This window comes from Vipera berus (genome assembly GCF_964194415.1).
Source record: "Vipera berus genome assembly, chromosome: 5".
Lineage (NCBI taxonomy): Eukaryota > Metazoa > Chordata > Lepidosauria > Squamata > Viperidae > Vipera > Vipera berus.
Window position 1 is genome coordinate 82222585 of NC_138207.1, and position 13481 is coordinate 82236065.

Consider the following 13481-nt stretch of genomic DNA (forward strand, 5'->3'; position numbering starts at 1 on the left):
TTTTATTTTTGTATTCCAGTTTGTAATTCTTAGATGAGAAACAGTATTCAAGCATGGTGATTTAGCAAAAAATAAATATATTAAGTTAAAGGACTGGGCATGCAATAATAAAATAGACAATCTAATAAATATAATCTAGATGGCTAGCGAACCTCTCTTTTTTTTGCACAAACAAGGTTTCATAAACATGCCATACATTGTTTCAAGAAATATATAGTATATTTCATTGCGTCTGATCTTTTTTCAAAGGAGAAACACATTTTTTCAAGCTTTAAGAAGGTAAAGTTGACAAATGTGGTACGAGGTAGTCTAACTGGTATGGTGGCGTTTGAGACTTTATATTTCAATGGCTTTATTAACTATTGCACACAAAAAATTTATACTCTAAAGCAGTGTTTCTCACACAGTAGTGGCCAAGATTGTAGAAACCTTTTGGGAAAAGTGTGTTTTTGAGGTTTGATGACTAATAACACCACTTTTTTTTGGAGTAGTACCGTAAACGTATACATCAATGGAAAGATAACTTAATAAAGAATGTAATGCAACATAGATTGTTCAATTATCTGTACTGTATTCTATGAAACATTATAGCCAAATAAGCAGAAAAAGGAAGCACAACTTGCTTAGGTTGATATCAGGTAGCTTTCCTTCATCTGATTGTAGCCAATGAGCATAAGTGTTTAGAGAGCCAATCAGGTGTCAATCTTGCTTTGGCAATGAGCCAATCAGATCCCAGTAGGACTCAGTTACTGATGTCATGTATTGAAGCTGAGAGGAGGACATTTGTCAGTATGTTATATGTGATCACTATCTAGTTGGTTGGGTTGGTTTTTTTGTTTTCTTTCATTTAGTGAGCTTGTAAAACGCAGTGGCGTAGCGTGGGTTGTCAGCACCCGGGGCAAGGCAAGTAATTTGCGCCCCCTAACCTGTGGATTTTAGCACTCGAGTCTCTTCCACTAGCTCAGGAATTCTGGGAGTTGAAGTCCATGAGTCATAAAAGAGCCAAGGTTGCCTACCCCTGAGTTAGGTTCAAGGCAAAAAAGGGTCTCTGGAGAAGAGGGAAAATGCTAGTTTAAAACTGAAACAAGGCAACTTTAAGGTGCCTCAGCTGTGATTTAGGATGAGACAAAGAGAGGACATGGCGTTGAAAATGGTTAATGGGGCATGTTTGTTCCACTCTTAGTGGACGTCAGGATAAACCCCACGAGAGAATGACCTTACAACAGATGTGAATAGGCTTGGACTACGTTTGTAGATTGAGTGCATACATGACATGGAGCGATGATGGGCTTCATCAAGATTTATGATCCCACAATTGGCTAGTTTTCTCCATCTTGTCCTAAACCCTGGATACCAACCACGGTTTATGGCTTAGCATGTGGCGTGGGGTTGACCCAACATGTTAGGCGACAAACAATGACTTCCAACTTACAATGCCTCAGCTTCCCAAGGTTATTCCAAAGCCAGAAAAGCCAACCAACCCACCCTGCAGCTTTGCCTGCTTAGGCTGAACCCCAGGAATTCATACTTGCTGCGGCGCCCGACCTATTTTCTGCCCAGACGCTGCTTATCCAAGCCAAGCCGCCTCCTTCTCTTTGGCACCTCACCCCAAAGATTCGCCGGCCTGGCTGGAAACTCTCGCTGCTGGCGACGTGTGTCAGGGGGGGGGCGGTCCCGATCGCCTCCTGCAGGGGGAAACGAGTGGCCGCAGAGAGTCAATACAGCAGCAGGAGGAGGAGGAGCAGCAGCAGCAAGCAGCCGCAGGTGCGGCGGCTGCAGTTGTTACCTGACTGCCAGTCAGTCTGACGTAAGGGAATTGAGCTTTACCTGTTGGTTTAGCATCCTGCCAGCAAAAGTTTCAGTCATTCAAAGTCAGCGGACCAGGCTGGGTGCCGAAGACTTAGGAGCAGACAGAAGGGAGAAAGTTGGGAACTTTAACTGAGTTTCCGAGTGAGGTACTATCATTCCTTCTCTTTGTACCTTTATCCACATCCATAACAATAAGAGAGTTGGAAGGGACCTTGGAGGTCTTCTAGTCCAACCCCCTGCTCAAGCAGGAGACCCTATACAATTTGAGTAGTCTCCTCTTAAAAACCTCCAGTGATGGAGCAGCCACGATTTCTGGTGGCAAGCTGTTCCACTGGTTAATTAATTGTCCTCACTGTCAGGAAGTTTCTCCTTAATTCCAGGATGTTTCTCTCCTTGATTAGTTTCCATCTATTGTTTCTTGTCCTGCCTTCTGGTGCTTTGGATGTATAAGTTCACACACACACACACACACACACCATTCTTTGCTGTCATGTCACCCCAATGATACGTTTGGTTTGCCATTAGGGTGCTGTGTGAATGTGGTCTTTAAATAAACCGCTGTTTATTAAATAAAACAGTTTTTTTTAAAAAAAACAAACAAACCCCCTTTAAATAAAAGGGAAAGTCTGTAGCTTGGGAGTTTGGAGAGAGAAATGTTTTGACACAGTTAATGTGTGTTTCTGTGATGTTCACGAAGCCCCGGTTGAATGACATGAAACGAATCCCAGTTTATGGCCAATTTGGGGAAGGCGGCATCTGAGCGCTCGTTTTCCCCGCACCGGGTCCGGTCAAATTCACACACTCTTGAGCCAATCGAACGCATCCTTGTCTTTTAATCCGGTTCGCGCTCCAGAAACTGAGATTGAAGGCAGAAGAAGAGTTCAAGCTTTTAATGGGGGGGGGGGGCGAGGGCTGCTTTTCTGCATTCCAGCAGGACAGGATTTATTTATTTATTTATTTTTTATTTTTAAAAAAGCGCCTTTTGCAGAACAGAGACAGCACGGGCGCGCCCACAAACACACACACACACGCACACGCACACGCACCCGACCACGTCCTCTCGCCCCCAAAGTCTGCATGCACGGTTGGATCGGCAACCTGCCGACGCAGCTTTCGTTCCAGAGCAGGGACCCCCGGAGAGACGCTGCAGCAATCCTCCCCCCGCGGGAAATCCACCCTCTTTCAAGCCCCGCCGCGCCCCCCGCCTTTGGCAACCCCGGGAGCGCCTTGGGAGAGCCTCCGCAGCGGAGCCCCGGGCTTGCAGGAGGGCCGCGCTCTGTGCACGCTCAGGAGCCGCCTTCTCCTTTGCGGGGGGGAGGAGGGAGAGAAGGCTTCCGTCCTTCTGTTGCTAAGCAAGACAATTGTTAAGTGAATTTTGCCACACATTTTAAGTGAATCACTGCTGTTAAGTTAATAAAACGGTTATTAAATGAATTTGGCTTCCCCATTGACTGTTTATCAGAAGAGCATAAAAAGGTGATCACGTGACCCCAGGACACTGCAACAATCAAATTTTACTGAGGTGCCAAGCATCTGAATTTTGCTCACATGATCACAGGGATGCTGCAACGGTTGTGTCATAAGTCATTCTTTTTCAATTGTAATTTTGAACAAACATTAAATGAACTGTTATAACTCGATCAGAAGGTCGGCAGTTTGGCAGGTCGAATCCTGAGGGCTGCGTAGCAGAGTGAGCGCCTGTTACTCGTCCCAGCTTCTGCCCACCTAGCAGTTCGAAAGCACGTAAAAATGCAAGTAGAAAAATAGGGACCACTACGGTGTGAAGGTAACAGTGTTCCATGCGCCTTTGGCATCTAGTCATGCCGGCCACATGACCACGGAGACATCCTCGGACAAGCGCTGGCTCTTCGGCTTTGAAACGGAGATGAGCACCGGCCCCTAGAGTTGGAAACGACTAGCATGCATGTGTGGGGGAACCTTTACCTTTACCTTTTAAGGCACTTATGGACTCTCATTCTGTTGTGTATTCACACATTAACGTTATGTTACCAAGTTCCAGTTATGAGGTAAAACTTCGGCAGCTTTTGACAGCTGTGAAAAGCTGCCGGAACGCTACTGCGCAAGCGCAACCGCTTGACAGCTCTCGGCTGTCAAGAACCACCGGTTACTGCGCAGTCGCGAGCTACCTTGACAGCTCCGCGCTGTCAAAGCGCTCCTTCGCCGATTGGCCCGCTTGAACCAGCGGGAAACCGGCACAGCCCTGATTGGTCGCCGACCGACCAGCTGGAGTATAAATAGAAGCACTGTAAGTCTGTTCTTTGCCCGGTTCTGAAATAAAAGGTTTTCGTTAGCCAGCTGTCTCGCCTGCTTTTTCAAGCTATAGAGCACATTCACTCATCCACCTGGCAGCAGCCACTTGCCATTTGTTAAAATAAATAATTCAGGTATTTTACCTCCTACTCAGTGAATTTGCTGTGATAGGAAAGACCATGGAAGATGGTAAATATAGGAAGGGTAAAGATGGAATATGGGACGCGGTGGCTCAGTGGGTTAGGACGCTGAGCTTGTCGATCAGAAGGTCGGCAGTTTGGCGGGTCGAATCCCGAGTGCCGCATAGCAGAGTGAGTGCCTGTTACTCGTCCCAGCTTCTGCCAACCTAGCAGTTCGAAAGCACGTAAAAATGCAAGTAGAAAAATAGGGACCACTACGGTGGGAAGGTAACAGCGTTTCGTGCGCCTTTGGCATCTAGTCATGCCGGCCACATGACCACGGAGATGTCCTCGGACAAGCTCTTCGGCTTTGAAATGGAGATGAGCACCGGCCCCTAGAGTCGGAAACGACTAGCACACATGTGGGGGGGAACCTTTACCTTTTTTTAACTCGGGGACTATCTGTACTGAATATTTTTACTTAGGAAATAACTTAAGCCATGGTGAATAAAGCACAGCAGGGCTTCCAGGACAGCCCCAGGTTGGAAAAAACGAAGCTGAAATAAGCAGCTAGGGCAGGGGTAGGCAACCTCGGCTCTTTTATGACTCATGGACTTCAACTCCATGCTGACTCAGGAATTCTGGGAGTTGAAGTCCATGAGTCATAAAAGAGCCGAGGTTGCCTACCCCTGAGCTAGGGTGAGCAAACTTTCCCTTTTAGCTCTCCTCCAGTGATCATCCGGCTTTTTCCAAGCAAACTTGCCTGGCAGCCCTAAACCAGGACAATCAGTAAGCCAGACCTACCCATCCTTCACATTAATTGCTCAGAAAGCAGAGCACAATCACTCCTAATTGACTGAGTCCTGAACTTACAACGGTTCATTTAGTGACCGTTCAAAGTTACAACGGCACTGAAAAAAAGTGACTTAGGACCCTTTTTCACGGTTACAAGCTTTTGCACCATCCTCATGATTCTGTGATCAAAATTCAAACACTTGGCAACTGTCTCATATCTATGATGGTTGCAGCATCCTGGGGTCATTTGATCCCTTTTTTGCAACCTTCTGAGAAACAGAGTCAACAGGGAAGCCCGATTCACATAGTAAAAACCAGGTTACTAACTTATCAACTGCAGTGATTCGCTTAACAAGTGTGGCAAGAAAGGTCGTAAAACGGGACAAATATCCCACTTAACAAATGTCTCGACAACAGAAGGTTTGGGCTCAACATAATCTTATGCAGAATTGACTTGGGTAGTTGTGTGGTGTAGTTGGTTCACATGGTGCGGTAGGATGGAGGGTTTGTCAGTGTGTTGGGGGGGAGAGAGCACGGGGGGGGGGAAGGCTCAGCTAATCTCAATGTACGCACGTTGTACTTTGACAATAAAGGTTTATTATTATTCTTATTATTAATTGCGGTGGCAAGTCGAAGACGACCTGGAGCGGACGCGCGCCTCTACCCTTTCTTATCTCTACGGTTCACGCGCCGGGTCCTTTGATTTCCTTGACTCCCTTTTGTTTGCGACATCTACTGACGCGCGCCGAAAAAGCAAAAGGGGGAGGGGCGCGAGTGGCGCGAGAAAGCCGGGCGCCGCGAGTTGGCGGGAAAGCCGGGCGCGCGCGCCGGCGAGAAGAGGCAGCGGCGTCGCCATCGCGCCTGCGCGTCAGCGAGCCCAGGGCTGTTTCGCGGGAGGGAAGGGAGGGGAAAACAACGAAAAAAAACAAGATGGGTTTGTTCGAGCTGTGCCGGGAGGCCTTCGGTACGGGCGACCTGTACCAGGTGCTGGGCGTGAGCCGTGAGGCGTCGGCCAATGAGCTCCGCCGTGGTTACCACAGGCTCTCGCTCCGGGTGCATCCCGACCGCGTTGACCCGGCTGATAAGGAGCGCGCCACCCGGCATTTCCAGGTAGAGCCGAGCTCCGGGGGAGGGCTGGGGGGGGGGAGGCTGTTATATTTTCCGATTATGCCCCCGGAGCCTGCCTTGTCTTTTTACCGCGGGGGTAAGGGGAGTTAGTTTGGACCAGCACGAGGATGGGGGACCACCAGGAAATCCCAGGGCTGCAGGTTAGACTGGGAAGTTAAAACACACACACACACAAACACACACACACACACACACACACATCTTGGCAGAAGCAAGAGGCAAGCTATCGTGGAAGAAAGCTGCAGGACTAGCTTTATTTGGCCGCCTTCAGTTGATTTATTTCAGGGGTCTTCAAACTTGGCCCTTTTATGACTTGTGGACTTCAGCTCCCAGAATTCCTCAGTCAGCGTACCTGTCTGAGGAATTCTGGGAGTTGAAGTCCACAAGTCATAAAAGGGCCAGGTTTGAAGACCCCTGATTTATTTTATTCGATTTATATATACCGCCCTTTCCCCGAAGGACTCAGGGCGCTTTACAGGGTAATTAAAACAAGGGATACAAAAGTTACAAACAGTTTTTTTTAAAAAAATTACCTCGGTCCCTGAAAAAAATAACAAAACCCCAATTAAAATTAAAAGTTGAAGGCCGGGCAAAGCTCTAGACTTGCTTAAAGAGGCGACAGCCTTGGCTAACCTCGGGGAAAGCTAACCTGGGAAGGACCTAGGGCAGGGGTAGGCAACCTTGGCTCTTTGGCGACTCGTGGACTTCAACTCCCAGAATTCCTGAGCCAGCTTGGCTCTTTGGCGACTCGTGGACTTCAACTCCCAGAATTCCTGAGCCAGCTTGGCTCTTTGGCGACTCGTGGACTTCAACTCCCAGAATTCCTGAGCCAGCTTGGCTCTTTGGCGACTCGTGGACTTCAACTCCCAGAATTCCTGAGCCAGCTTGGCTCTTTGGTGACTCGTGGACTTCAACTCCCAGAATTCCTGAGCCAGCTTGGCTCTTTGGCGACTCGTGGACTTCAACTCCCAGAATTCTGGGAGTTGAAGTCCATGAGTCACCAAAGAGCCAAGGTTGCCTACCCCTTACCTAGTGGTTAGGGAGGAGACTCGATTGGAAAGCTTAGTGTGGCATCCCATTCTGCGCTGAGGCCGTTTGAAAAAGGCAGATGTAAAAATACAAGAAAGCCCACGAGAGTTAGCTGCTGCGACAGTACTACAAAACCCATATTGGCGAGTGTCACAAAGGCTGTACTGTGTGGTCCCTTGCCGGAGACAAGAGACAACTAGCAAGTGGAACGTTTCCAGTCGCCGCACCAGGAAGAGGACACCCGGGGACACAAATGGGAGAGAATATATAAAAATATTCCAGGTATAGCTTACAGTACTGGCCCAAATGGTGGAAACCTTTTGGGAAAAGTGTATTTTTGAGGTTTGATGGCTTATACGTCAGTGGAAAGATCATTTAAGCAACAGTGTAATGCAATGTAGTTTGTTCAGTTATCTGTACTGCATTCTGTGAAAGGTTAGATAGCCAAATAACCAGAAAAAGGAAGCACAACTTGCTTAAGGTTGATACCAGGTAGCTTTCCTTCATCTGATTGGAGCCAATGAGCATTAGTGTTTAGAGAGCCAGTCAGGTGTCGTCTTGTTTTGGCAATGAGCCAATCTGATCACAGTAGGATTCAGTTACTGATAATAATAATCAGGGCTTTTTTTTCTCATAGAACGCTCAGAACGGAGTTCCGGCACCTTTTTTGGATGGAACCTTGTAGGGTAGGCAAGGCGGGTTGTATGACATGTGTGAGTTCTGGCACCTTTTTCTTTTACAAAAAAAGCACTGATAATAATAAACCTTTATTGTCAAAGTACAACATGTGTACATTGAGATTAGCTGAGCCTCCCCCCCCACTCTCTTCCCCCCAACACAAAGTGACAACAGACCCTCCATCCTACCACACCATGTGAACCAACTACACCACACACCGGCCTCCCAAGTCAATTCTGATGTCATGTATTGAAGCTGAGATGAGGACATTTGTCAGTGTGTTATGTGATCGCTATCGACTTGGTTGGGTTTTTTTGGTGTTCTTTCATTTATTATTAATATTTATTTTATTAATTCGGTTTATATACCGCCCTACTCCCAAAGGACTCAGGGCGGTTTACAAGGCAAAATTTAAAAACAATACAATATAAAATTAAAATTAAATTAAGTCTAGCTGCAAAAATTAAAATCACAATTTAAAAACATTAAACCCCTCAGTCCACACCAGATAGCTCAAAGAGCCAGGTTTTTAGGTCCCGGCGAAATGAACAAAGGTCGGGGGCAGTCCGGAGTTCCGTTGGCAGTTGATTCCGTAGGGCAGGCGCGCCCACAGAGAACGCCCTCCCCCTGGGGATCGCTCGTCAGCAATCCTTGACCGGTGGTACCCTGAGGAGGCCCTCCCTGTGGGAGCGCACAGGACGATGGGACATTGATGCTGGCAGCAGGTGCTCCCTTAGATAATCCGGGCCCATGCCATTTAGGGCTTTATAGGTCATCACCAGCACCTTGAATCTCACCCGGAGGGCAACTGGAAGCCAATGCAGCTCGCGGAGAAGAGGTGTTACATGGGAGTATCGGGAGACTCCCATCACAACTCGTGCGGCTGCATTCTGCCAAGAGTTGACTGGTAGCGATGTAAAATAGTATTATTAAGTGAACAAGGCTACAGATATAAAGAAATTAGAAGAAAAATTGGTGGAAACGTAACCAAAGGTGGCATTTCTACGTTTTTGAAGGGTTATAAGGAGACTCTGTCACTACAAAACCACACTGGTAAAGGCAGGAAAAGAAATGCAGTGTGAAGTTGAGTGCAAGGACTGTTCGGCACAGACTGCAAGAATTTGGCCTAAAATCTAGAATTCCATGAAAAGAGCCACTTTTCTTTCTCAAAGTTGAAAAGACTAAACTGGGCTAAAACTCATGTTAATGTAAGTATTAAGCAACATGGTGATAATGTTTGTATATCATTTTTTCTATCGTAGTGGTGGTGTTATTAGCCATCAAACCTCAAATATACACTTTTCCCAAAAGTTTTCCACAATTTTGGCCACTACTGTAGTGTGGCAATTAGCCTTGTGGAGGTTCTGGTTGGGTTACTAAACTTTTAACTGACATTCTCAGGCTAGCTTGGTTTAATGTAACCTCCCAGGGCTTGGTGATGAGGGGGGGGAGGAAAAACTGGAGGTGGGGCTCCAGCCTTCGTGCCATTCCAAGCTTGTGGCATAAAAGAAGAGGAACGTGGGTGGGCAGAAGTATCCCAGATATGCCCAATTGGTGGTGGAATCGTTTCAGACCCATAAAAGCATCCTTATTTGAATGAAACAGGAAGCATGTCCTTCGGGGGTTTCTTGCCTGTCCATCCCACAAGTTAATTTTAAAAACAAAGGTTTTGGCAACTTGGCTTGTGTTCTGTTTTTGACTTCTACCTGCTATAGTGATTTGCAGGGCTCTGCCTCTCAATCATAAACTAAATGTAGACATTTATGCCTCCTGAACTCCTTCCCCCAACCCCATATGAGAAGCAAAGGGGAACATAAATTGACTTTTCACAAGATTCTTATGGTGGCCTGCCCTGTCTAATTACACTATTACCATCCTGTAGTTTTAATGTTTGGCTATGAATTGTGGGCTGCTTAGAGTCAATTGAAGTAGCATAAATCTGCTTGCAGTGAATAAATTGTTATTTTTATATAAAAAAAGCTTATACATCTGAAGAACAAACAATATATTTTGAAGATTCAGTTGTTTTGTTTTAAAAAGTTTAAATTCTGCTTACTTAGAGTGGCCCCAATTTACTGTACTTAACAAAATGATAAAACTCTTCAGTAGCTTTACTACTTTACTATTAGGAAAAAATATGATAATGTAACATTCCTTGGCCTAAAATAGGCCCTTTGGAAAAGGCAAGAAGAAGGCAGCAGGCCATTTACTGGATTATTTGTCTGGTATCCTCCTAGATCCTTGGCAAGGTGTACACAGTACTAAGTGATGAGGAACAGCGGGCGTTATACGATCAACAAGGGATCGTGGATGAGGAATCAACTGTGTTGACCCAAGATCGTAACTGGGATGAATACTGGAGGCTGCTATTCAAAAAAGTGGGTTTTTTTTAAACTGTATACTAACTATATAACTGAATTCCCAGAATTATTTCCAGGATAACATTTTGTATATGTTACGATTGTGTAGGTTTTGTACAATATATCATTTTATGATGGACTCTTATCAGATCTAAAGCCGGTTGCTAGGTTGTTTTTTTTCCATTACTTCATTGTTCCCGACATGGGCAGCAAACAAATTTAATAAAGAAGGCTTAGTGAAAGCTATAATTAAAGAGAAGCAGTTCTGATAATTCTGGAGTTTTGTACAAATGGCAGAAAATATTAATTTTTAAATCCATTCCTGCCAAAATACAAATAACTCTTGAAGTTACTAATGAACATGGGTCTTGCGTCTGAACTTCCCAGACTTCACACTAGAATCTCCAAATAGAGCTGGAAAATATTCAGCTCAAAGCTCACAGGAACTTCTTCCAAGCAGTGGTTACATTGCTGAACTAGATAAATTGCCGATTTTACTTAAATTGTGACTGTCTTCTCTGGCTCCAGACTCCGCATACAGAATACCTTCTTATTTCATGAATAATAAAATAATAATAATAAACCTTTATTGTCAAAGTACAACATGTGTACATTGAGATTAGCTGAGCCTCCCCCCCCCGTGCTCTCCCCCCCAACATACAACTGAAGATTCAGTTCAGATAAGCTTGAACGATAGGAAAAGAAAAACCTTTTAAATAATAGTGAATGTAGGAATAGAAAAAAGTATTTCTAACTTAAGCTCGCAAAAAAAGTTTTAATTTTTTTTTTAACCAACTAGATAACTGTAAAAGATATTGAAGATTTTGAAAAGAAGTACAAACATTCCACAGAAGAGCTGGAGGACATTAAAGCCGCATATGAAGACTTTAAAGGCGATATGGACAAAATCATGGACTCTGTGCTATGTGTTGATTATACAGATGAACCAAGAATAAGACAGATTATTCAACAAGCTATTGATTCTGGAGAAATTTCATCTTATAAATCCTTTGTAAATGAGTCTAAGAGAAAGATAAATAGACGAAAAAGAAGGGTATGTTTAACTGGTGATAAGATTTATTAATAAAGCTTGTAACACTAAATATAATTCTAAATATATCAATGTATGTAACAGGGGTCTGGCTGAGGAATTCTGGGAGTTGAAGTCCACAAGTCATAAAAGGGCCAAGTTTGAAGACCCCCTGGTATATAGCATTTACCATTTATCTTTACATTATAATCCTCATATTTTAAATCAAGGTGGAATTTTTGAAAGTGACTTAATTCCCTTTTGTATTATCTTACATTCTAGTGATTATTAGGAAAAAAATATCTAAAGCTATGAAAATAATCTAAAGTTAGTAGTCAGTGTCAAGTACAGAATACGCATATGTGTTTATTTGAAGATTTTTTATTAGAAACAGTTATTAAAGTTTTGGATTTATTCCTGGGGATTCAGGCCCAGGTCCTCACTTTATTAAAAGTTCCTGCGTGGTTTTGGCCACCTTGACCCAAAGAATGGTTGCTGTGGGAATATTTCCTGATGAAAGGCTAAATAAATTGCAGTGGTGATTTGGATTAGGAAAGAAGCTGATAGTTCATTTCAGTATTGTTGCTGTTTTCAGGCAGAAAAGGAAGCTAAAGAGGCAGAAGAATACAAGGAAGAAATGGGACTTGGTGAAGGAGATGATGATCTGAAAGTACTAATTCAAGTAAGATAATGAAAAGATGCTTAAAGATCCTTGGGGGGGGGAGAAACCTTTCTAAACTGATCAAAGAGTTCATAAAATGTCAAAATTTAGCATACAGTGACTTGCATTGGGACAAAGAACTTTACTTCTTGATCTATGGTGGAGGTTCCAAATTGACTGTGATTTTCCTATACAAAACACAGCAATAATCTCCCGGGAATCTGTTTCTGATCTTTGTAGCATATTTAATGAATAGGCATCTTGATAACAGCAGCTCATAGATGTTACACTTACTTCCTTTGTAATTTTTAAACAGTAGTTTTGATTCTTCCAACAAACTTATTTTAAGTCTGCATTTAAGTCTGCATGTTATTTTAAATCAGGGGTGTCAAACTCAATTTTATTGAGGGCCGCATCAGCATTGCGGTTGCCCTCAAGGGGCCAGGTGTGTATGGCCAGGATGGACGTGGCCTACTGGGTGGGCGTGGCTAGAGTGCGTATGGCCTACTGGGTGGGCGTGGCCAGCTCTACATCATTCGCATCAAGGGTGCCTATGGGGGCCTGGGCAGGAGTGGGACAAATCTGAGGGTCTCTGGCAGAAGGAGGGTCTCTGGGCCAGGGCCAAGGCAGTGGGGGCCGTTCCCTCACTGTTTCCAGGATGGCTTCGCGGGCCACATGAAACCACTTCACGGGCCGGATCCGGCCCCCGGGCCTTGTGTTTGACATGTCTGTTTTAAATACTTTCACGTAGATGCTATTGTAGTTTCTGAATTATTTTGATAAAATGTACACCCTCATTGTCATTAAGCAAAGTGGTAGCTAAGCAAATACGTGACCGAGATACTGTAAAGATGGCGGGTTGCTACCGTCTCACTCAGATAAAAGTTCTGTAGTGCATTGTGCCAGTGTTAACTATTCTCACTCAGGAGTATATTCTCAGGTGCAAAAAGTTGGTGTAAGTGTGTACATTACTAAGAAAATTAATATTTTTTACTACCATTTATTACCATATTTGCAAATGGTCACTATCTGAGGTAGTTGTTAAATGAGAAGCTGTAAATGCTTTTAATAATAGAAGCTAATATTTTGCTTTTTTTTAACCAACTTGTTTTTATTCCATTTAACAGAGCAGAATAGATAGTCGAAAAAAGGAAATGGAAGATTTTCTGGCTGGGATGGAAGCAAAGTATGCAAACAAACCCAAAAAAGGAAGAAAGAAAGCAACTGCTAAAAAATGACTGATTTTATAAATGGTTTTCGTTTACCCCTAATTCGCAGCACACTTTCAGCAGTTAATTGATGTAAAACAAAAAGTGTTGCAGGATTATAGATGCAATTAGCAAATTTCCAGCAAAATAGCTGTGAACGTTTTGTAGGAATAGCCTTTCTGCACAGAAACCTTGAACAAATCCTTACTATACTATATTTCTGTAGAATAATATTGTTCACGAGTTGAATGTAAAACCTTCTTTAAAATTAAAAAAATGAGCAAACTGTTAAATTTAAATTGTTTTCAGAAGTGTACCAGAAACATTACAGGTGAAACCTTGAAGTTAAAACTACGTAGCATACTTACCCACCTTTGGCTCTTTGGTGGAAAA

The 13481-nt window shown here is 44.0% G+C and overlaps 1 protein-coding gene across 1 annotated transcript; it reads left to right on the plus strand.

The window, feature by feature from the left end:
- The first annotated feature begins 5918 nt into the window (after positions 1-5918).
- DNAJC9 (DnaJ heat shock protein family (Hsp40) member C9) lies at positions 5919-13393 on the plus strand. The gene is made up of 5 exons (XM_081329562.1): positions 5919-6104; positions 10067-10207; positions 10989-11243; positions 11815-11901; positions 13008-13393. The coding sequence occupies exons 1-5, from the start codon at positions 5925-5927 to the stop codon at positions 13116-13118; spliced, it is 774 nt and encodes a 257-aa protein (XP_081185688.1). The 5' UTR covers positions 5919-5924; the 3' UTR covers positions 13119-13393.
- Positions 13394-13481: the final 88 nt, after the last annotated feature.